Source organism: Labrus bergylta, chromosome 21 (genome assembly GCF_963930695.1).
Source record: "Labrus bergylta chromosome 21, fLabBer1.1, whole genome shotgun sequence".
Classification (NCBI taxonomy): Eukaryota; Metazoa; Chordata; class Actinopteri; order Labriformes; family Labridae; genus Labrus; species Labrus bergylta.
Genome location: NC_089215.1, coordinates 22,133,077 through 22,157,918, shown reverse-complemented (window position 1 = coordinate 22,157,918; position 24,842 = coordinate 22,133,077). Strand labels below are relative to the sequence as shown.

The following is a 24,842-nucleotide window of genomic DNA, read 5'->3' as shown; positions in this document are numbered from 1 at the left end:
AAAGAACTACAAATGAAAAAAGAACTACAGATGTAAAAAAATAACTACAGATGTAAAAAAAAGAACTACACATGAAAAAAATAACTACAGATGTGAAAAAATAACTACAGATGTAAAAAAAACAACTACAGATGTAAAAAAAGAACTGCAAATGAAAAAAAGAACTACAGATGTAAAAAAGCAACAAATGCAATAAAGAACTACAAATGAAAAAAGAACTACAGATGTAAAAAAAAAGCAACAAATAAAAAAAGAACTACAAATGAAAAAAGAACTACATGTGTAAAAAAAGAACTACATATGTAAAAAAAAGGAGCAACAAATGAAAAAAAAGAACTACAAATGTCAACAAATATTTGTTTTACATTTTATTCATTCAAATAAACCTACAACAAATATACATATTTAATCAGGATTAGAAAAATAATTAAATATTTTAAAACACTAAATGTTGCACCAACAAAAATAGCCACCGCCAGAGTGATGACTGTTGATGCAGTGCAACACACTGAAATTAAATACATAAAACTGCATTTCATTTACACCTAACTCCCATCATCAGTAAGGAGTGTGAATTCGTTCATATCGGGGCTCAAAGAAGCAGCAGTAAAAACTCCTCCACTGAAATATTGAAGGGTGATAACCGCTGAGGAGACTTTCATGCAACACGTTAGAACAGATGAACAAATGAAGAGTACAACACCAAGTTTAATAGTGAAGGTAGAATTAGATGAATCCCTTTTTATCCATCATTCTTCTCAATTTGAGGTAAGGTTATAGTATTTGCATATGAGAAGTTGCCAGTTACTGAATCTACTCAAGATCTAAGCCAGCAAAACTACATTTTGGTTTTTCAAAGTAAAAGACTAAAAACCGCTTTACTGGCTCAAGAAGTGTTTGCCTACCTTTCATCGCAACTTCAATAAAGGTCACTTGGATTGCAAACAAGTTTGTTTGTTTTTTCTACCTGATGCAAAGCAGAAAAAAAACAAAGACATAATTTATGTGAAGCCGAATATATGTTGAAGAATCGAGTGTGTACTTTGTTTCATTCAAGTTGAAATGTACAAAAATCTGACCACTTTACTGTTTGTTTTTTTTACTATAAGTGTACCACTTTAGCCATAAGTAGAAATCTCCTAAAGGTGAAAACCTCACTGGAGAAAACAAACAAATATTTGGCTTTGAAATATATTAGCCGACATATAAATAACAATTTCAATTAGTATCTGCATAGCATTGTGAGTGGGGGGTGCACTGGTGGGAGTGTTAGTCAGTTATCAAACCCATTAGGCAGAGAGCTGATCCTATAGGCTGTGAGAGTGTTGACATGTGGCCCAAGAGCTTTTTTTTTTTTTTCTTCTATTATTTGCACGCCACAAGCAGCATTAAATATGCAGCACAAATTCACAATTAGCAGCCACAGATATAGTGTGTAGTACTAGGCACAATAATGAGGCTGATTCAATGCAGCCTCACAGGGTTGTCCTGGCACTGTGGGAGGAACAACCATACAGTACATGTTCTCACATGTTGACATGTCGCAGTGCGTGTGTTGTCATTTCAAGGAGAAGAGAAGTGTGTGCTCACACCAGCTCCGTCCTCTTCAGTGTCGTTTTGGGAGGTTTCAAAAGTCAACCACAAAAAAGTTGGTGAAAAATATCCTCCCTTAAAGTTCTGTCTGTTTGTCCGTCAGTACCTCCTCTTTCCATGTTTCCCGCCATCAGTCATGCAGGTTTTAGGCCGAAGAGCTGCATCATGGCAGAATAAAGATTAATCTCTTATTTCACTGTCAGATGCTTGACATTTTAAGCACTAAGATGGCATATTTTGAGTTTTTTATTTTATTTTTTTTACCTGGATCTGCGGTCTGCTTCTTCTTGTTATGATGGACTATCTGGTTCTCATTGGTCATCTTCACATCCTGATCCTCCACATAATTACTGCAACACAGCAAAAAAACAAAGACACAGCACAGATAAGTTGATTTGTTGTTCTAAAAGAGAACAAGTAGAGGGAAAGGACAGAACATGGAGGTTGGACTGATAACAAATCTTGAAGGTGGCAGGTCCAGGCCTTGAGACGAGGGGTGGGGCTAAATATGAAGGAGAGAGATAAAGAGAGAAGGGGGGGGGGGGGGAGGACTGGGACATCACAAGTAAAGTGTGAGAGAAGCAGGGAGAGAGATGGCTGGGGGGGGGCATTCGAGGGCACTGGAGGAATCTTCAGTACTGGGATGGACCACCAGGAGGTGCTCTGTTACTCACTGTTGGTGGCGTCTGCTGCCGCGGAGGCTGAGGTGGAGAAGAGCATATCTCCGTTTATGAAAAGTCACTACTTTGAGATACTTCGGCTGAATATCACTATAGTTTGTCGACCAATTTGATATGACAAGCCGTTTCCAAGGTGATGACCTCAGTGACCCACTTTAAAACCCAAACTAGTGGCAGCACCTAAATCTTATTGAACAACTATAACATCCACATTTTAGATTAAGATGAAGTATTTCCCAATATATCTGTGTTTGATCAAAATAAAAACTATATTTGGAAGTGGTCTTACAGCAAATTAAGGGCAAATAGTTCATTTTTGTAAATTATATATATATTACAAAACATACATTTTGCACACTGTTGGATTAAGTCTTATTAAGTGTTGACATGGTCAGAAAAGTGATATTTCTATTTTATATGAATTCATTATATGAAGTCATGGTGGTGTACTGGAGTGCAATATATACTGTAAAAAAGATGTTCCTTTGATTCTGCCTGCTCTATTAACATGAATGAAGAGATCAAAGTATTAAGAACACTTTTCTATATAATGCAGTCAAGTACACTACCATCATCCACTACAACTTAAATTATAATATATATATATAAATACAGAGTAGAATGATCACCTATCTGACCATGTCAACAAAAAACTGAAACAGCAGACGCTTCATGAAAGTAGAACCGTTGTATTGGCTCGCTTTGGATTACAGAGGTGGTCACAGTGTTCTGGCTGATGAAACTTCCAGGTTACCTGATGACAGTGTTCCTCTCCCTGTGTGCAATATAGGCGTTGTCTGTGAACAGGATGGTGTGATAGGGCACCAATGAATCACAGGTGGGCAGAATGCCTCGCGCCACCTGGCACACACAGTCCAGGATACCATTATACACCAGGAGGTCGTCCACCAGCAGCTGCACACACAAACAAACACACACACACACACACACACACACACACAATGATTTTTTTTTACTAGAGATACATTTTTTTTAAGATGTATGTTTCTCGTTTGATAGTACAGATTTTAAAGTGACATGAAATGTGGGGGTCAGAGTGGTGCATGAAATAGCATCAGCATTGGGAATTGAACTTGTGACCAGTGCAGGGGCGTCGTAGTGGGGGGGAAAGTGGGACTGACTACCCAGGGCCCTAGTGGGGAGGGGGGCCCTTCATGGGCCTGAAATAAAAATGTATTTCTTATTTTGATTTTTTCTCTAAGTTATAACCGCAATAAGATAACTAAAATTGTCTGAATAAATAAACAAACATTCAGAATTCCTTTCTGGAAAAAATGTGGAGTCTGTCTCAAAGGCCCCTCTCCCCCCCTTCTTCAACTGTCTGAAAGGTGCATATATTACAAAGTTTAAATTATTTTTAAACTATGAGGAAATATTACAGTGATTATTTATCTTCCATGTTCAGGGTGTAACAAAGCATAGTTGTTCAAAGTTTTTATGGGTCATTTGTGGAGGTGCGGTCATAGAAATTTCCGGGTTAGTTTGGGCCGTGGTAGGGGCCCAATGTGATATCTTTTCATGGGGCCCGGAGTTCCTGGCGGCGCCCCTGGACCAGTGTGAGGACTGCAGCCACTATGCATGTGGCGTCCGCTCTACCTACTAAAGCGAACCAGCGCCTGACAATATACATTTTTAAGACAGAAAAACTGATTTCTAAGCTCACAGCAGACATCTTACCCCAAACTCCTTCACTCCCCTGTGTGGTGTCTTCGAGTAGTTCCACAGTTTGATCATGGACACTGTCACCGGCTGATCAAAGATGACGTACACACGGTTCACCTGTGAGGGAACAAGCCATGCACTGAAACAAACATGGAGTGGAACAGTCTCTTTACTGAGACGCTTAATGGATTGCACTGTGTCCACTTGTTATCTCTTTATGTCCTCACCAGTCCAGGAAGCACCGGGGCTAACCACATATGTCTTCCATCGTGGGTGCTGTCCTCACCATCTATTAATTTATCTGGAGTCCGCACATCACCGCTCACATTGTCCAGCACGTTCACGCTGTCGGGAAAAGCAGCAATGTCTGGTAGACGTTGAGGAACAGACTGAAGCGCATACACAATAAAATTCCTCTAACTTAATTTTTTACAGATCAGGTCAATCAGTAACTGTAGTTAGATGAAAACAGTTGAGATTGTATAACAATTATGCAACTAGTAACTTAAATTTAGTGACTTTGAAATCATAATCAAAATAATTTTTTGCTGTTTATTAACACAACAGACTCATAAAGTGAAAGATTATTGTGATATATTTGAAATAGTGAAGATAGTTTAGGAAAGGATACTGTTTTCACTGAGGTTGATCTTCTCGTGGTTCTGGTCGTAAAACTCCAGACCATTGAGGCCGATGTAGTACGGGTCTCCCCAGGTTGTTAACAGCTGCAGCTGGAAGATGACTGACGGTGGAGGTCAAGGTCTTAACAACATGTATGACATACATCAGACACAGGCTGTATCCGATAGGGCTTTCACACAGGCGGAGAACTCCTGAAAAACCTCCTGATGTTTCCAGGAGGAGCTGTATGTGTGAATTCAAACAGACTTCACCCGGGGGTTTCTACTGCCAGCCCCCGAGTGAGCTGATGATGAACGCAGCAGGATACTCTACATAGAATTCACCTTGAGCCAGTAGGAGAGGGTGGTCACGTTTATATCCTGTGACTACGCATAGCATTGATGTAAAGGCAAATATTACCATTATAGCATTGTAAAGCGGACTCTGTTGCTTCGTCCACTACTTCCGCATTTAATTTTTTTACATGTCGTCTACACCCTAACCCCACCTCACAGCGGGTGAATTATTGAACAGCCAGGTCAGGAGAATATCTGGACCAGTCCTCCTGAAATTATCGAGATATTTTCAGGAGTGCATATGTGAAAAAACAGCTCAAGTCCATCCTTATGAAATACAAAAAGCTCAATTTCATTCTTTATTTTTTAATTTCAGTGTCTGACCTGCAAGTTTGGACTTAAAATTCTTCAAAATACCCTCCAATTGTTTTTGGTTCTGCTAAATAAATCTCACCTGCAATTTAAAAGGGATCCAAAATGCTAATTTGCTTTCATGCAATTAATACCAGAGTGATATATTATTAGTATTAGAAATAGTGCTCTAGAGCCCACTATAGCATAATGCGTTTCAACATGACCAACGAGAGATTCTAAACAAAACTTTTAATCAAAAAAAACATCAAAACACATAAATGAATGACACATCTGTAATATATCTGCTCAATCCATGTGAAAAGGATACAGCCACAAGGCATGATGGGAGCTTCATAATCCATACTGGCCTGCTCCTGTTTCTTAGAGCTTCCTCTGAAAAAGAAACGTTGACATTATGAATGAGTAAATTCAATTATTTAAAACTTTGTTATGAAATAAGAGAACATGTTAACTCAATGTGTGGCGCCTACTTGTGGTAGTCCTCTGCACCCTGGTTGGCAGGGGGCTTGTGGAGGAAATCTATGAAGAGGATTTCCTGAGCGAAGTCAAAGTGACAGTTGCCTGGTCCTTTCCGAATCAGGAAGCCGTCGGGCGGAGAGATGGAGACATCGTCCACGAACATGTGAACCACCTTCACCTGAACAAAAGATGCAGATTTCTACTAATGTGTTTCATGTGTAGTTTAAAGCACCCTACAGAGAATGTAAACAACATATCATCTTCTTTCATTATTTCAAAGGAACTTGTATTGCTCTCGTACTGACCACACCTTAACATCTAGTATTGATGGGCATTAACTTTTTATTTGTAAGGAAACATGTTCAATATTAAAGATAAATGTTGCCATTTGATGCATTGTAGCAGAGTTAGCCTAGAGCTAGTTTACATCTGCAGTCCCTCGGCAGGTCACAATTAAAACATCACAGTAATACAAACATAAACCACACACACACACACACACACACACACACACACACACACACACACACACACACACACACACACACACACACACACACACACACACACACACACACACACACACACACACACACACACACACACACACACACACACACACACACACACACACACACACACACACACACACACACACACACACACACACACACACACACACACACACGTTTTCTGTAACATAGACAAATGTATTTCATATACATAACATTTGTGCATAAAAATTCAACAGAAAATTCAGTTAAAGGTGCACTATGGAGTTTTGGTGGTGAAATTTGAAAGTTGGAGAAGTGAAACAATTCTATGCTATCTTTTCTGAACTGAATACACAAACTTTATTCAAAGAAAATAATGGGTCCCTGAACACTGTTTGGAGTTTAAAAGCGACCAGGAGAGTTACACTTTCACTATTGGGGGCCCACCATCATAACTTCCTGCATATAATTTTATCTTCAAACAGTGTTCCAGGAACCCCATTTTCCTCTGAGGAAAGATTGTGTATAGAGTGATGGACATATACCATATAATCTGTACACTTCTCCAACTTTCAAATTTCTCTACCAAAACTACATAGTGCAGATTTAAAGTCCATCTTAATGAAGTAGAAGAGAAGCGGCCCTGGTTTGGGTTGTCAGAAAGTGTCTCACCCCTCTGTACGAGTCCTCGGGGGACTTGTTGTAGTTCCAAATACGGAGTCCTGCGATGGTCTGGGTCTTGGTAAATGTCATGTTTAAGACGTGGGGCTCTCCATAGGAGAAAGGGATCAGCCACATGTGCTGGTCGTCAGTGGTTATATTGTTGCCATCTATAAGCCTGGGTAATAAAAGCAGACACAAGAAAATTATGTGTTTTAAGTTTGGATTTAAAAGAAAATAATTTTTAGGGAGGGGGAAGAGCATGAAGACATTTATATGAATTATGTAATTAAGGTTATTCTACTACTACCACACCTTTTATACTGAGAGTCAAAAAGAAAAGGAGCACACAGGGTCAGACGTACTTATCAAGTGTTCGCAGGTCGTGTCCGTACTCAGGCAGGTCGTTGAGGTCTCTGGGCGAGGCAGCCATCATACTGAGGTCTAAAGGTAAACTCTCTCCATCCTTCCCCACCACCTCCAGTCCTGTCAGGCCCATGTAGTGAGAGTCCCCCCAGGTCAACACCAACTCTAGTCTAAGGCCTGCAGTGGAGGGAGGGCGAGAGTTGCTGTAGGTCTCACAAAAAAAAAAAAGAGTACAACTGCTGAGATGATGCTAAATATCTACTCACACTTTCCAGTATACATCCCAGGATGGAGCTCCATGTTCTCCTCACACTGGCTCACAGAGGGGTTGAGGTGGAGTTTAAGCTAAAAGAACATGTGAAGAGATTCATGTCAGAACTGTTTCATGCTTTCATGCTGCCTTTATACTTACATTAACAAGCAACTCATGAAAAACCTTCTTTACCTGGAGATCTTCCTCTCTGAAACCGGCCTGTGTGAAGGGTCTTTCCTCTCCCTCTCCGTCAGCGGTACGTGGCCTCTGCAGCTCCTCCTCACACACCAGACCCTCTGGACCCTCGCCTTCACTGAGAAAGGTTTCGTCGTAGCGAGACATTGCTTCGAGGATGTCGTCGTCGGTGGTGAACAGGATGGTGTCACCGAACTGGTCCAGCCCTGAAATGATGGCAAAGTCAGGAAAAGAGAATAAAAAAAATAGACACACAATGGAAAAATAAAATTTTTTAAGGCTGTTTTTGTTTTCCTACCTCCTGACAGGGTCCCAGAGGCCTTGGCGATCTCGCCCCTAAAGATGCAGCGTCCGTCCAGCAGCATTTCCACCTCCTTGACCCCTCTGAAGGAGTGAATGCGAGACTTGTTGTAGTTCCACAACCGGATCATGGCCACCTGGTGAGAAGCTCCAAAGTCCAGGAAGATGGTGTGGTTTCGACCAGGGGTGAACGGTGCAAGCCAAAGGTGCATGTCATCCTGGGTACGATTAACCCCGTTGATCAAGTTGGTGACAACTCGTGGGTCTTTGCCGTATGCGGGGAGGATGTTGATGTCTGGAGGGTCAGCACGGATGTGAGCGGGCTGTAGTGGCTCTCCACTGGAACTGAAAACCTCGAGCCCATTGAGGCCCACATAGTGGCGGTCGCCCCATGTGGACAGGATGTTGACGATCAGCCTTTGGCCGTGTGGCAGCACCGGGATCTCAAACTCATCCTCCCGCTCCATGGACGGATCATCTTCAGGGTTTTCACAAAGGGCCCCCTGATCCGTAATGGAGGAAACCGGGCTCCTGGGTGCTGCGAAAGGGTTCATCTGGACTGTGGGTGGACCACGTCCCTGCCTCTGGAGGAACTCATCAAAGATGTCCCCCTCGAAGCCCATGTTGGAGATGCGTCCACGCTGGCACTGGTTGAACTTGGTGAGAGAGTCCCAGGACTCCATGAGGGTGTCGTCCTGTTGGCTGTGCAGCTGAGAGCGAGCGGCATTCTGCCTCCTGCTGGTGCTCACCAGTGACATCGGCTCCTCTGGAGAATACAAACATACGCTTTCAATTACTGTTCAACTAAAGGAACTACGATAACCATTCAATGACTGTTCACTTTTGTAATACTGTAATCATAACAGAAACACACAATCTGGACAGCAACAGGCACAAACCAACAGTTATCTAACCTCTGAATATAGCCAAGTCACAAGGTCATGTTCTGATATTCGCACACACATACCCACCCACCCTCTCCTGGTAATAGACCAGTTGTCTGTCCAAGAAACTTCTACGACATGGTCTTTATATAGCACACATGTTGTAATTGCCCAGCGTGATGATTGGGATGTTATAAAAGAAATAAACAGAACCTTGATTCACAAGCCATAGTCTCTCTGTCTGGTTGTTCAAGAGCATTTACTCTTCTACAATACTAGCTCAGGTTATGGTAAATGGTAAATGGACTTGAGATTATATAGACTTTTCTAGTCTCCCGACTACTCAAAGCGCTTTTTACACCGCATGTCACACCTACACATTCACACACTGATGGTAGTGATCACTATGTAGTATCATCCATCAGAAGTAACTAATCACATTCATACACCACCACTGAAGCAGATGGAGCAATTCAGGGTTAAGTGTCTTGCCCAAGGACACATCGGACATGTTGCCCAGCTGGGGATCGAACCCTCAACCTTCCAGTTGAGAGGCGACGACTCTACCAACTGATCCACAGCCGTGGAATATGTGAATATTTTGTATTAATTGTTTTGTATTGTATTTGACTTATTTTAGTTTCTGATCTGCTCATCTGAAGTCTGTTCCCCTTCTATTCTCTTATCAACGCACGCACGCACGCACGCACGCACGCACGCACGCACGCACGCACGCACGCACGCTGTGTTTGACCATCATAACTCCGAGGTAGCAGCCTCTCCTACCTGTGTTTGTCTGTGCAGTAGCATGGAGGTGCTGCTCGTCTGTCGGTCTGGCGCTCGCTGTGTTTCGGACAAAGCTCCTGCGTCCGCTGACTGGCCTGTCGGGCTTCTGCTCTCCGAGCTCCTCCAGCAGGTCAGAGCTCAGGTCCACAGAGTTAGTCTTCCACTGACCCCCGTTTGTTGTCCTCTCCGTCCCCCTGCACACTCGAGCCGGGTTGCACGGCAGCTCTGGGAGCATCGAGGAGGACGAGGAGGATGATGGCGATTTGGGCTCTGCTGAGTGTTGGGGCACCAGCCACCGTGGCTTCTCCCTGCCGGCCTCGCAGCCCTCTGGAGCTCCTCGGTTCAGGGGCTGCAGCCACTGGGGAGCAACCCGTGTTGACGACGGCTGGGTGGTGACAGTCTGCTCCATGGGAGCAGGCGGCTCCGACTGATGCCTGAGAGAAAGGGGCTCCTCGGACAGATCGAAAGAGCTTCTCTGTGTGGAGGAGTGGCGAGCGGAGGAAGTGGGAGTGATAGGCGGTAGAGGTGTGTCCATCATATCCTGGCCTGCTGTATCTGAGGACTGCTGAGTGGAATTTGGGAGTCTCTGGATGCTGCTGACCTCCACACCCCTCTTGTTGTCATGGCGCTGGGGGCTCGCCCCTCGTAGACTGTGTCCTGAAGACACAGGGCTGGAATACAAGGAGTCTGACACCTGGAAGTCCTTGAGGTCAATCGTGGTGCTGTAGTCAAAAACCTGGTTGCCGCAGCCCTTCTCCAGCTCGCCTTCAAACACCAACGTGCTGTTCAGGTACAGCTTTATGTGCCGGGCACCAATGTCAATACCCTAAAAAAGCATGAATGGGACATTAATGTACATGTTTCTATATTTATTTAATTCTATATTTTTTTTTGTTTGTTTTATTTTATGTGTTTTCTCTGTTGTGTCTTGGGATATAAAAGTAAATATCTCATGTTATCCTGATTTCACTCTTGAAAAGTGTAAACTAAGTTAAATGTTATGGTATTATTTTGGTTGGTAAAAACTTGTAAGTCTGACTGATGGAAAGCACGAAAGCAATAAAAATAATTATTAAAAAGAAAAAAAAAGAAAAATCCTAAAAAAGAAAAAGAAGAGCTTCAATGACCAACAAAATTAAATGAAGTCAGGTTTAACAAATGGCACAAAATGTGAATTCTGGTACCAACTTACGCTACAAAAATGTTGAATTATTGAAGATTTCATTATCTGATGTTCAAATATCCTTTTTTAAGAATGGACAGGAGATGCAAATGAATGAAACACAGGACTGAGTTTTAAATGGCATCACATGGAAGTATTTAGCATTTTATACTATGTATTTGTTGTACAGTGAAGAACATAATTCTTATTCAAGCTTAAAACACACTGCAAGCCCTAAAGCACTCAGTCCATACATGCAAAGCTAATAGTAATCAGAGCTCTCACAGTCATGGCTGCCTCAAAGAAAGGACTCAAGCCCAACTCAAATCTGTGCGATCTTCAAGGTAGTAAACCACTTTAACCAAGGTTAAAATAAACCCTATAACAGCTCCTTACCTTCCTGGATCAAGACATCAAGTAATTCTAGACGGCTGAGGTAACATAGAAAGAGATAGAGCGGGGGTCTTTCTGTGTGTGAACAGCATTAAGGCCGAGAGGCAGAAGCCCGCGGTCCCCCTAAACGCTAATCCTTTGAATCTAATCTCTCGTTGTTCCACATTTGGACAGTCTGACTGGCAGCTCAACTGACCACTGCTAACAGAAACCACACCCCTGACATGATCACGCCTCCACAGTTGAGCTTAGTACAGAGACAACACAGAAGCATGCTGGATTTATAAGATCTAGTGCCACAGACAGCAAGGGGGATAAATCAAATAATGTGTGACAAGTTTAATCAAAAAGCTTACATTGTATGAAAGTGAAGCATACATGAATAATAAAAAAAAAGCACATACATTTAGGCTTCTGTTGTAGTTCCAGATTTTGATGTGAGATATTCCAAAGTCAGGGGAGCGCTCTGTGTTCCTGATGATGAAGTACAGCTGGATGGGAGGGTGGAACGGACACGCCCACATGTGACGCTCTTTGGTGGTCTGCCGATACAGAAGGGAAAAAAAAAATAGTAAATGCTTTGTTCATATAAATAGTGCACAGCAGACAGGTACAAAGCATGATTAAAATTAGTAACATGATTGATGGCTGCATCATTTCTCGGTTTTTAAAGATTCAGGGTCTTATCAAAGGGCTCACTTGATCACAGGCACTACCTACTGGGACTCGGAAAAAAGGAACTGATCCGTAATGTTTGTTGTCCCACTATGACAAGTAGAAATATCTGCAGTGAGAAGCCTCATTATACTTTCACTTTGATCCATGCAAACAAGAACACTGAACCCAGGTCATACAACGCTAATTTTAATGTTTATTGCAGATTACGTTCATGAGGCAGAAAGTATTCCAGCATTACTCCAGAAGCAGGCAGCTGACACTGACCTTCATCTTTCCATTGACAAGGGACCCCAGATTCCCGGGGTAGTCAGCGTTCCTGATGTCCAGGTCGTGAGGCGAGACATACAGCCTCTTGTTTCTGAGGCAGAAAAACTGCAACTCAGTCAGCCCGACCTGCAGAGCGTTCCCCCAGTTTGACAGGATCTCCATGGTAACATACAACGCAGGAGTGACCTCGATTGAAGACTGGTGTCTCTGCAACGACAACAGGAAACATTGACAAGTACTTCAGTGCGCGTGTGTCTCGTTCACACTCAGCAGTATTGGGATAATTCATTCTGAAGTGTGAGACACTCGTCACTGACTCACCGGCTGCTTGTTAGAATCTGTTTTGACACTCTGAGATATGTTGTTGCTGGGTGATGCTTCAAGTTTCTCCAAGGCTTTCAGCAGCTTCTGTTGTTGTCTGAACAGAAGGATGACACCATGAGATCTGGTGTTTGGTCATTTATCCCTGACCTTCAGCCATTAATGTTGATTGATGGCCGAGCACACTCGCGCTGACATATGTCTCTCAAGGTCAAAGGGTGTGAACACCATACATTTCTTCATATAGTTTCAATTAAACACTATGACGTTATTATTCTGACATTGCAGGATGCACGGTTGTACAAGATTACTATGACAAGTACAGACGTCCCTCTGTCACTCAGAAGTCAGAACATACATGCACGTTCCGTATCGTCTCAGCATACCTTTGTCCCATGAGTGTTATTCTGTTCATTGCCATGGTGACACTGTTCTCATCTTGGTCATGGCTGTTGAGGCGCACCGAGCCATTCATCATCAGGTGTCCCCTGCCCTGGATAAAAAAAGGAGGCAAAATTTAAAAAAGATACAAAAGCTTTAAATGCGGGGCTTACATGTGAGACAAATTCAGAGCACTATAGTTGTACGGGCAGCATCATGTTAAGTTAAAAGGGCATATTAAAAAAAAGTTAAGGAAGGCCCTGTGAAACGCTAAGGAAGTCTACTACTTATGACTAATAGAAGAAAAAAACAAACCATGGTGTCTCTACAGCACTTGTACGTACCCTGTACTGTTACTGATGAACTGATTTCCTTTTACCTTCCTTAAATTATTAATAATAATAATAATAATAATAATAATAATAATACATTTTATTTAAGCGCTTTTCAAAAACTCAAATTCACTGTACAATAGTTAAAAACAGAAAGAACAGCACAGTAAGGACAGACTAACAGACATTGCAACATTACACACAAATAAAGATAACAACAATAAGGTAAACTACAGAAAACAGGAAATACATCACAATCATCCATTAAAAGTTTAAAGAGGTGAGTTTTGATCAGTGATTTGAAAGTAGGAGGGTCGGTGCAGTGTTGAATGTGTGTAGGGAGTGAGTTCCAGAGGGAGGGGGCAGCTATGGAGAAGGCTCTGTCCCCACAGGTTCGGTGCTTGGTTCTAAGGGGGGGAGATAGGAGGTTTTGAAGAACGGAGGCTGCGTGCAGGAGTGTGAGGGTGAAGGAGAGCCATGAGGTAGGAGGGGGCCTGGTGGTTAAGGGCTTTATGTGTGAGAAGAAGGATTTTGAATTGGATACGGTAAAGGACAGGGAGCCAGTGGAGAAATTAAGAGTTACTCATCAAAATCCTCAAACTGTCTCTTAACCTTAGTCAGCACTTCTTTAATAAATATGACCAATTAACCCTGACTGATTAGCAGCAGTAGCTCAGTCTGTAGGGACTTGGGTTGGGAAATGGAGGGTCGCCAGCTTGAGCACTGCTGAGTTGCCCTTGAGCAAGGCACTGAACCCCTAAACAGCTCTGGTGCACTCCTTGCATAGCAGTGTGTAACAGCCCCACTCTGACATCTCTCCACTAATGTCCCCAGGTCTTGTTTGTGCATGTGCGTGTGAGAAGCATGACTCTCAATAACAGAGTGTAAAGCAGAATTAAAATGATCCATACTGGCCACGTGGTGCAGAGACAACAACCTCTTCCTGAACGTCGACAAGACCAAGGAGGTTGTTGTCGACTTCCGGAGAGTCCCCACTCCTAAACCCCCACTGACCATCGACAGTGCTGCTGTGGAGAGAGTGAGCAGCACCAAGTTCCTGGGGGTTCACATCAGTGAGGATCTCTCCTGGACAACCAACACCACATCACTGGCCAACAAGTCCCAGCAGCGCCTCTACTTCCTCCGCAAGCTGAAGAGAGCACGAGCCCCCCCATCCATCATGTACTCCTTCTACAGAGGCACCATCAAGAGCATCCTGACCAGCTGCATCACTGTGTGGCTTGGGAGCTGCACTGCTGCCAACCGCAAGACCCTGCAGCGCACAGTGAAGGCTGCTGAACGGATTATTGGTGTCCCACTCCCCTCTCTTCTGGACCTCTACGGTACCCGCCTCACCCGCAAAGGAACCAGCATTGTGCATGACCCCACCCCCCCCTCACACAGCCTCTTCAGCCTCCTGCCATCGGGGAGACTGTACCGCAGCCGGCTCCACCAGACTGGGAAACAGCTTCTTCCACCAAGCTGTCATGAAGCTTACCTCTCTCCCCTCTCTTCCTTCCCTCCCCTCTGCCCCCACAAACACTGGACGTTGAAACCCCCTCCCGTTTGCCACCAAGAACTCTGGACTAATAACTCTGAAGCTAACTATTCAAAAGTACACTCAGTTTACTGCACATTGCACAAGTTTACAGAACTCTGGACTAATAACTCTGAAGCCAACTATTCAAAAGTACACTCAGTTTACTGCACATTGCACATATTGCACAAGTTTACTTTTTCTTTAAAATTTATTTTATTTATTCTATTTACCATTTTGTACCTTTTGCACAATTTAGAATTTATTACTGTAAATATTATTTATCTTATTTTTCCCCCATTTTATTTTATCTATTTTACCTTATCTTATTTTACCTTATTTTGGTTGTATTGCACCGCGGGACGGAGACAAACACAATTTCGATTCCACTGTATGTCTGGCATATTTTGAAACTGACGATAAAGTTGACTTTGACATATACCACATACCACAGTCATTTCAAGTAGCTGTAACTGAACCTCGTCTTAAAAAGCTTACTCTTGATTCAGGCACATTAGCTAAATATAACAAATATCTAACCGTCCCCTTCTTTTGATGATCCTCAGGAAAGCAGGTGACAACGAGGTGTTTGACTTTCATCACAGACATTGTTTATTTTTAGCATCATTGGTGGAGCGCTAGAGTCCACCAAAGCGCTAAGACAACACTGGTAAAACTTAACAGATGATCTCCTGCTTGCTTCAGATGAAGAACTCCTCTCTTTACTTTAACTCTCTCATTCAACCATCACATCTTGTGACACAGACTGAACACTTAACTGGAAATAAACAAACCACACTGAACTAGAATAAAGCCGATTTATCAGACCAACCTCTGTTTGTACACATTATCTATGAGTCCTAAGTTAGGGGCAGAGTTCCACAAGGCTAGGTGGCACCAACCAGTTCTATTCGACTTCCTCTTGGTAGCTTTTTCATTGTTATGCAGATGATACCAAGTTATACCTATCAATGGCCGAAGATTTCTGCCTTTTAATAAGGCTGTTTTTTCTTACCACTGTTAGCTATGGCTGCTTCGCTAAAGTGCTCATACTTTTACCTGCTTTTTGTAATATAACAATGAGTAAGGTCTTTTACCTGCTTTTTGTAAAGTGTCTCCAGATAACACTTGTTATGAGTTGATGCTATACGAATAAAAATTGATTGATTGATTGAATGGGGCCAGACAAGGCCGACCGCTAAACTCAAAACAGGCATTAAGGACATAAAGACCAGAACAATCAGCAATGTCTGCTACGAAATTCACACAAAACTTATTAACTTGTGCTTCTAAAAACCTTAGAAACAAACATGAATGTTCTTTGAGAGATAGCATTAAAAAAAACTACTAGCTGTAAAGAAAATGTTTTGTAATTAAAGATGTCCACAGTTAAGTAGAGGCAATTACTGTCTGACATACCGTGTTGCTACTGAAGAGATCCAAACTCTGCATGGGCTTGTTCTCTCTCTGGATAGCCTGGCGTACCCTGCATGCCATGTCCTCTGGGTCCCGCTCCTCAACGGAAGCCTTTTTGGCTGCTGACAGAGGCCTCTCCACTCGACTCCTTGGCCCTTCAGAAGAAAGCGTGTGGTTTATCTGAGTACAACTGACTGTAATATGAGAAGAAGATCATTTCAACAACAGTATTTGTTACCAAATCGATAGTAAAGTCTGTCAGAGGGCTACGCATGTACTCAAAGAACTGAAGTTCCATCCAGTAACCAAACAAAGCATTCTGGAACTGAGTTTGTCTAAAGCCTGGCTCACACTTTGAGATTTTTCCACAATTGTATAAAAGTCAGGGTGGCATGTCAGCTCACACTGTACGACTGAATCGTTTACGACGCCCGGCCAGACCTTGAGATTGATGTGCTCACACTGTACAACCCGATTGTCGGGCACGGCCGGAGAGCTCACACTGTACGAGTGAAATCGGGACGGAGCGTTGACAATTGTTAATAAAGTTTCATTTGAAAAAAACAAAGGACGACGGTTGGTGAAAGAGAAGGAAGTGGAACTTGTTGTTGGATATAGAGAAGTTGATACAATCATAGATGGATGGATACAAGTTTCAGAAAAGTGCTGCACTGATGATCTGTACTGAAAAGTAAAAAAATAACAAAAAAACGTCGGGTTGCGTCCTGCCGCTGGTCACCATGACTACAGTCCTCTCTTGTCTCTCCTGATTATATTGTAGTCACACACAACTTCTGCCGGACCCTTTCATGACGTAAACGTCAAGATTTTAAATTCTAATTATCAAACATGTTTGAAATAAATCGGGGTGTCCATGGGGGTCAGATCTAAAGGAGCATTCAACAGCATCCGAAGCTGCTGTTAGATCTGACAAGAGGATCTTTTTTTTCTCTACAATGCTAGTTAAGGCGGAGGGCGTGTGTTGTTAAAGCGGTTGCCTTTACTATAAAGCGCTTTGGGAAACACTGAATACCATATTCTTGAATATTTGAGTTTGTTTATCTAGATCTCAGATTAGCACTGGTTTCAAATTTAAAAAGTGTTAAAAGACTTACTCTGACCATCCCAGCTGTCTCTGGAAGGTGGCCTATCTAATGTCTTGCTCTTCACTAACATAGGCTTGGTAGGTATAAAAGGGTCGATGCTTTCTTTCCTTTTTGCTGACAGGGAGCGTTCAATCTTACGACCTGTCATGTGGAGAAAATGACACAGAGGAAAACTGTCAGAGTGGGAATACAGTGTTAGTCTGCATGCATAAAAGGCCTTCAGTCTTTCTATATCCCATCAGTTGACTAATAGTTTAGGTGTGCACAGACAGGTGCAGGTCTGTGCTGATGAAGCATATTAAGAGGAGAAGGGAACCACTACCAGGACTCACCCTAGAAATCAACGATAAATTCACATATGAAAGAAGCCAACGCCTACCTTTAGGTGAGGGCCCAAAGTCCAGGACGATGAGGTTTGCCGAGTCAAGATCGCTGCTGGACCGAGACGGTGCTGGGTTGGAGGACGACTTGGAAGACGAGAGAGGCAGTCCCAGTTCGTCCAGACTCTCAGTGCTCTCATCCCTCTCGATGTGCTCCTCCACCCACTCCTCGTCTGACTCCTCCCCCGCTGAGCCGCGGTTGCTCCTCCGCATGCTAACCTCCAAGCTCCTCCGCAGGACCTAGTGTAAAAAATGTCAGTGTTTTTTGTGTGTCATCCATGGACACAGTCATCAGTTTGAGCACTGGAAGGTGCAAACACAAACACACATGCTGACAGTTTAAGTGTGCTCTTGATTTGTGCAGTCATCATTAAAAAAATTAATTAACATACAGCAGAAGAAAAAAACCCCTAGATAATTAACTTCATCTCATGCTTCCTTAACAGGATACAGCAGAGCATGGTGCACATTTCTTCCTCTCCTTACCTTCACTTCCTCGAGGTTGAGTAGCACCTTCTCACCGTGCTCCTGGCTCGCCTGGCCTCCTTGGCTCTCGGGCCTGGAGCTGAAGGAGCGTGACGCCTTGGAGATGTCCCTCGGGGAGCAGGGACTACGAGTAGAGTGCAGACTGGAACTCTGTGTGAAACAAGGATGATTGGATGAAGTGGAAATGGCAAGAGATGGAGAGATGTTAAGTAGTACAGACAGCTGCATCTGACACACAGCCCCTGCCCGGGAAAAAATAAAAACACCCACACACAGGCTTAGTAGGCATTGTTATGACTTCACTCTACCTCCATGTCTATGCTTTCATAGGGCTCAAAATCCTCCGAGTAGTGTTTTTCTGGTGAGATTTTCAAACTTGGTCCTTCTTCTGTTCGAATTCTGACAGAATCCTTTCCGACATGACAAAAGAGGAAAAAGTTTAATATGTGTACTTTCACACGCAGTAAAGAATCAACAGTATCAAGAGCGATTCATTCAAAGCCTCTACCTGCACCCATTCTTTCCTTTGGACCTTTCCTGGGGCAGTGTGGCTCCTCTTCCTGTGGCTCTGCTCCAGATAACGGCTGTCTTCAGTTAGCTGGTGGGCGCTTCTACAGACATCTGCCAATGAGTAACAGCACAGAAAAGAACGTGAGCAGCTTGCAGTCAGACTGCTGCCTCAGAGGAGAAGGAACACAGATGGTCTACAGCACACAGAAGAGAGGAAGAACTAAGAACTGGCTGCCAGCTACAACTGTCACTATCATTTATTCACTGAGGACTGGGCATGAGATCGTGCCATGCACGATACAAGCTGAGGAGTGTTGGCTATTAGCTGCTCCTCCATGTGGTCTCGGGATGACAGAAACAGCAATGAAGGGTATGATGTGGAGCCTCGATCGAAGTTTAAAAAAAATAATAACTGAATACTCAAGAGAGACATTTCCCCTGCACATCAGAGGGATAAAAGAATGATGAGGTCTTACGTAAGAGTTTGGACTTGTGTAGGTTTATTTTGGTCTTGCAGTAGCGTACCTGCTGTACGTGCAGGCTGTCGAGCATGTGAGGAGGGGACAGACTTGTGGTCGGAGCTCTTGGGCTGCTTCCTACTGGCTTCAGCATTGGCTCCATTTAAATAAATTGAAAAACCTTGCTCAAGATGTTCCAACTCGATCTCCTTGGGGTCTTTGACTTTGAGGCGCTTTAGGATCCTGAGGAGGAAAGAAAATCAGTGACAACCCTAGACAATAATAAATTAAATCCTGGATTGTGTGACACGTTCAAGAACAATTGTTTTAATCTCCACTCTCGCACACTTTACACTCCAATTTGTATATCCAGATTTTAAAAAATAAATCCGTGCCGTTATTAAGCGGCAATAAAAAGTTGTGTGTCTCCTCTCTGTAATTCTATCGGCCCCTCCCAAGCAGTCTCACTATTCACCTGTTTTTGTGCTGGAGGGCGATTAAATATTCATCAAGAGTGTCATCTACAGCTGAAGCAAGCTTCTCTCCTTGGCACATCGGACTCTCCTTCAAGAACACAAGCAAAAGTACACACACTTATTATTCTGATACCTGTGTTACCGGTCTTTTTCCACTCCCCTTTGCGTTTATTTTGTTTCATTTTCACCTTCAGTTTATCTACTAATCCTACAGTGTGCATGCAGTTCAGTTATCTCCTTACGTTTAAGCCTTGGACTTCATCTGTTCGTAAGTAACAATGTCATGTATTGCTTGAAACGCATTTTCATGAAGAAATGTCTGTTTATGATGAAAATATTAAGCATCCAGATGTGAGTATTCACTGAGATCTGCTTTGCTAACGGCTAATTTGCTAACCTTGAAGTACTGTCAACGTGTGACTGCGACTTAGGTGTTCCTTTTTAAACGGAAACTGATCATTGTTCTTTGGTAGGTCTGCAGATCAACATGGCTTTGTCAACAGTAATGAAGTCTAACAGAGCTATAATTTCTGTAGCTTTTTATTCCGGCCCAACAGCCACAGTCAACAACTAAAACCAAGACATCCGCAACGTTACCAAGCCAACTCTCAGGGGAACAACATTTGTCACTGTTTCTTCTCAAAAAGGGAGGAAAAAAAATCCAAAGGAAAGAAGAAGATGGCCAGCAACTTCCAGCACATTGGACATGTAGATTGGGACCTTAGCACAGGCTTTGATTTGAGAACTTTGGACCCAGAGCTGAAGTTCTTGATCGACCTGTGCGGCATCTCTGATGCTCAGCTGAAGGACAAAGAAACCTCAAAGGTCATCTCCCACTTTATTGAGAAGAGAGGAGGTTTAGAAGCTGCCAAAAATGAGCTACGAAGACATGCTCATCCACTTCCTCCATCCAGTGGTGGCCCTCCTCCCCAACCACCAAACCAGGGTAACCATGACAACTCTCAGGTGAACAACACTGTGCAATCCTCCTTCCTGAAAAAAGAGAAAAAGGGCAAAGAAAAGAAGGGTGACCATGGCGGACGTGGCTCCCATCTCTGCACCCTCTCCATCCGAACCAGGCATATCAACTCCACCAGCTCCCCTGTCCCGCTGTGGCTCCTTCCCGCTTTCCAGACCACCACACCACACCCCAGCCCCTCATCCTCCAGCCCAGGGACGAGGTGCCCCTCATCCTCCAGCCCAGGGATGAGGTGCCCCTCATTCTCCAGCCCAGGGACGAGGTGCCCCTCATTCTCCAGCCCAGGGACGAGGTGCCCCTCATCCTCCAGCCCAGGGACGAGGTGCCCCTCATTCTCCAGCCCAGGGACGAGGTGCCTCTCCACGTCCTCTACCCAGAAGAGCTCCCATCTCTGCACCCCCTCAATCCCAACAAGGCATATCAACTCCACCAGCTCCCCTGTCCCGCTGTGGCTCCCTCCCGCTTTCCAGACCACCACACCACACCCCAGCCCCTCATCCTCCAGCCCAGGGACGAGGTGCCCCTCCATGTCCTCTACCCAGAAGAGCTCCCATCTCTACAACCCCTCCATCCCAACCAGGCATGTCAACTCTACCAGCTCTCCTGTTGCTCCCTCCCACCTTCCCTTTTATACATTTTTTTATTTTATTTTTACTTTTATTTTTATTGGTGCTATAGCATGAAAAACTGGTGACATACATGACAAACGAGGCAGAAAAGATCAAAGTAAACAACAACAACAAACAAAAGATCCCCACTCATATTTGCAGGAATGCTTCTCAGTTATAAAATCATACTCAGAACTGTCCAATTACTCAATTAACTGGTCAAAATCCACTCTCCTAACCTTCTGAACACAAGGGAGCCCTTCCACAAAGTTTCACCTCCTCACTGGTAATATTAAATATCTAGGAATCAACACCTCCCCCAAGCTGTCAGAGCTGTTCAACCTAAACTTCACATCATTACTGAATTCAATACAAGATGACTTAAATCACTGGACTAACTTACAGATTTCACTTTCTGAAAGAATATCAACAATAAAAGATTTAAGATTTACTTTGTCAAAAAATGTAAATTCTAAATTTCCAAAAATCAATTATTTGTATTGAATGATTCCCACCCAACCCATCACCCCCTGGCTCAAATGTCTTGACTCATTTATCTCAAAATTGTATTGGAAAAACAAAACTGTTTCAAAATGTCAACTTTACAGAAAGCTAAATCACAAGGGGGGGCTAGAGGCACCCAACTTTGAAATGGATCACCTGGCCAATCAACAAAATTTCCTTAAAAAAAGAAAATGGCTAAACCCCTCCCAACTTCAATCACACTGGATTGAAACTGAACAGACTTTATGCAATAATATAAACATATCAGACCTCCCATTTATCAGTCAAAACATCAAACATCATAACCGTTTCAAAAATATAGCCTCGGCTCTGACAGCTCGGTGGAAAGCACTCCACAGTCGCACCATCCACCCGCTCTCCAATGTGGAATAACCCAGACTTCACATTGTATCTCTCCTCAGGCATGTCAACTCCACCACCTCAAACATGATTTGATTTGATTTTTACACATAACTGCACACCTGCAGGTAAAAGCTATACACAAGTATTCTGCTCTGCTTACATCACATTTATAACTCATTTACATTCTCATTTGTAATAATGTGTATTTTTTTTTTACCAATGTGTTTTAATTGAAATGTACCAATCACTGAGGGTTTGTTTTTCTGAGAAGATACAGCAGGAGTTTCAACTACGTTTGGGTTCATTTAAAGTAGATGTGGTTTATGTGGTTTGCTGTTTTATGCATTCCTTTGCAGATAGGCAGTAGGACATGGAAGAGAAGTTTGCCAGCCACACGCTGTGATTTTAGGATTCTCTCAGGATGATGTCCACGTCTTGTGGTCATCCTGTTAGTGTAAGTGTTCTCCAGAAAAGAGTGCCTTGCTCTATTAGTGATGGACACTGGAATCCCAGTTCAGGGTTCTATGTTAATGAATTGATTTTCTTTTTGGTGCAAATCATGTTTAACTGTAATAAGTGGAACTTTGGAGCTACTGGGGCGGCAGTAGCTCAGTCTGTAGGGACTTGGGTTGGGAACCTGAGGGTCACCGGTTCAAGTCCCAGTGCGGACCATATCTGGAAGTTGGTCTGGTAGCTGGAGAGGTGCCAGATCACCTCCTGAGCACTGCCGAGGTGCCCTTGAGCAAGGCACCAAACCCCCTCCCCACCACCAGCTCAGCAGCGCCTGCCAGAGGCCGCTCCGTCACTCTGACATCTCTCCATAAGTGCATGTCCATAGGATCCTGTTTGTGCATGTGTGTGTATATTTCAGCCTATGTATGTTGCATGACTTACAGAGTGTAAAAAACAGAATTTCAAGAAAGTAAATCTTAATCTTTGTCTAATTGTCTCTCAGTTCTTCGGTGATTTGAAACCAACAACATTATTCACATTCACAAGCTGTAAACAACCTCATTATGTTCATCACTGAATGAATGCAAACAAACTGCTCCTCCAGTCTTTAGCACATGAAGCACTACTACAGAGCATGCAATGAGGAGAAACATTGAGTCAGTGAACGAGCTGAAAAAATATGTTGGAAAAGATGCATCCATCTGTGAAGGCTTGCTTTTGTTTCTGAACCTGACAGCTGATTTTGTTCATGATGATTTCTAAAAATTGGTGATCATTTGTTTACTCTCAAGGCCTGTAGCCTCTCAATTCAGAGATAAAATTGAGAGTGCACATGACAAAATGTACTGTTGGATAATTGCCCGAAGCTTCTGATTAAGGTTGGGCCAAGATCCCTGTGGAATATTTTTAACTATTACGAGTCAATGATGTCTTGTCAAATGTAGGTGTTTATTTGTTAGGTGTGGGCACAAAAGAGTTAATAAAACAAGCGCTATTACACTGTGCAGTAGTGTGTTTTTTTGGCATTATACATACATTGCAGCACCAAATTCAAAAAAACGAAATTTAAAGGTATATCAATTTAAGACAGATTATTTCTGTTTAAAAGCCATGCTTAACTAGATTTAAATTAAACCTGACTCACTACTTTATGTCTTTATTTCTGTCGGTCTCTGTGTAGAAACGGTTTATTTTTCACTCTAAGCCAGCTTTATACTAAACTGTGTCTTGGATGGAGCATCTGTTGTCTGCGTTACAGTCACATTCAGCACATGCCATTTCAGTTTTATAAACAATCATGCAAGATGAGATAAGAATTCTCAAAGCGCTTACTCAAATAAACTAGGCTACAGCATCTGACAAGCAGGAGGGAAACAAAGAAATTGGAAGGAAGAACAGAGAGTACTTGTTAGTGCCAGAGTGTAGAAACAAACAAGAGACAGCTGAGACTTTGCTGTAAATATGGCATGCATTGTTGCTGTAAATGCCCAGAAAATCTTAAGAGCTCATACATGTGAATCAACTAAAATGACAGATGATTTTTAACTCTCAGACATGGATCAGATCAATGATGACATTTAACGACGTTTGCTTACCTCGTTATCCATTTGGGAGCCTATGGATGGTGCTGTTCACATAATCTGAACTGAGATTTTGGAGAAGGCCGAGAAGGGTTCCTCAGAGGTCTAATTGAAATGGATCTTGTGTTTCCTCTCCGCTGCAGAGATAACATGTATGAGTATCCCAAGGTTACCTGTGACATGACACCTAAACCACCTGGCAGGCAGCTCGTTTAAGATGTCGTCCACCCACGACGAAGATCAAACATAACACATTACCTGCTCTTTTCAAGACAAGCGCTTAACATCTTGATTCTCGAGGTTATCCAAAACATAAATCTGCCTAAGGTTACCTTTACGTGACCACCACACGTCGACGGTTGTTATATGAATTTTACATCATAAATAGCAATAGTGTTAGGCATTTCTGAATTAACGTAACACGGTTATCTTACTATTTTGTACACAGCCAGTACAGTTGTCGGATAACCTTTTATTGCACAAGTAAATGCCGGACGGGGAACAACGTCTACAAGCTGCCTAACAGCTCCGTTAGCACAGACGCTAACAACAAACGGAACGGCTAGTTAGCATTAGCATGTAGCTTTCTTGACAACATTAAACGCAACAAAAGCTTCGTTCTCACAGACTCGCACAACAGTATGTTAGCAATATTATATACCAGAAACGTACCGTCACCATAAACCATTAACTAATTATGTATTCTCTTTGGAAGTCGCGAGTTTTGCTGCGCTTTCTCATGTGTCCAGTGAGTAGTGTTGGTTAGTAACCAGGTCCACCAATGAAAACAGTCGCATCAGGGTGAGC

The 24,842-nt window shown here is 43.0% G+C and overlaps 1 protein-coding gene across 4 annotated transcripts; it reads right to left on the bottom strand.

The window, feature by feature from the left end:
- Window positions 1–355: 355 nt before the first annotated feature.
- katnip (katanin interacting protein) lies at window positions 356–24,823 on the bottom strand. 4 transcript variants are annotated; one of them, XM_065949530.1, is made up of 29 exons: window positions 24,708–24,823; window positions 24,051–24,172; window positions 19,548–19,636; window positions 19,140–19,315; window positions 18,613–18,725; window positions 18,413–18,514; window positions 18,105–18,254; window positions 17,618–17,858; window positions 17,248–17,379; window positions 16,136–16,287; window positions 12,853–12,959; window positions 12,467–12,563; window positions 12,143–12,352; window positions 11,605–11,742; window positions 9,646–10,471; window positions 7,974–8,741; window positions 7,673–7,881; window positions 7,494–7,572; window positions 7,227–7,404; window positions 6,874–7,039; window positions 5,719–5,885; window positions 5,556–5,620; window positions 4,588–4,698; window positions 4,184–4,323; window positions 3,972–4,073; window positions 3,028–3,188; window positions 2,268–2,294; window positions 1,858–1,943; window positions 356–1,751 (listed from the first exon to the last, which is right to left on the bottom strand). In XM_065949530.1, the coding sequence occupies exons 2-29, from the start codon at window positions 24,060–24,062 to the stop codon at window positions 1,693–1,695; spliced, it is 4,863 nt and encodes a 1,620-aa protein (XP_065805602.1). In that variant the 5' UTR covers window positions 24,063–24,172; window positions 24,708–24,823; the 3' UTR covers window positions 356–1,692. The 4 variants fall into 4 exon arrangements, with proteins under 4 accessions (XP_065805602.1, XP_065805603.1, XP_029133842.2 ...); XM_065949531.1 differs by lacking the exon at window positions 24,708–24,823 and adding an exon at window positions 23,788–23,810; XM_029278009.2 differs by lacking the exon at window positions 2,268–2,294.
- Between the last annotated feature and the right edge of the window lie 19 nt (window positions 24,824–24,842).

Excerpts from the sequence above, each read along its gene's own strand:
- katnip (XM_065949530.1), bottom strand. Across the intron at positions 12,564-12,852 it reads ATAACACTCATGGGACAAAG|ACAACAACAGAAGCTGCTGA; the intron begins GTATGCTGAGAC and ends CCTTCTGTTCAG. Across the intron at positions 8,742-9,645 it reads TACTGCACAGACAAACACAG|AGGAGCCGATGTCACTGGTG; the intron begins GTAGGAGAGGCT and ends TGTATTCTCCAG.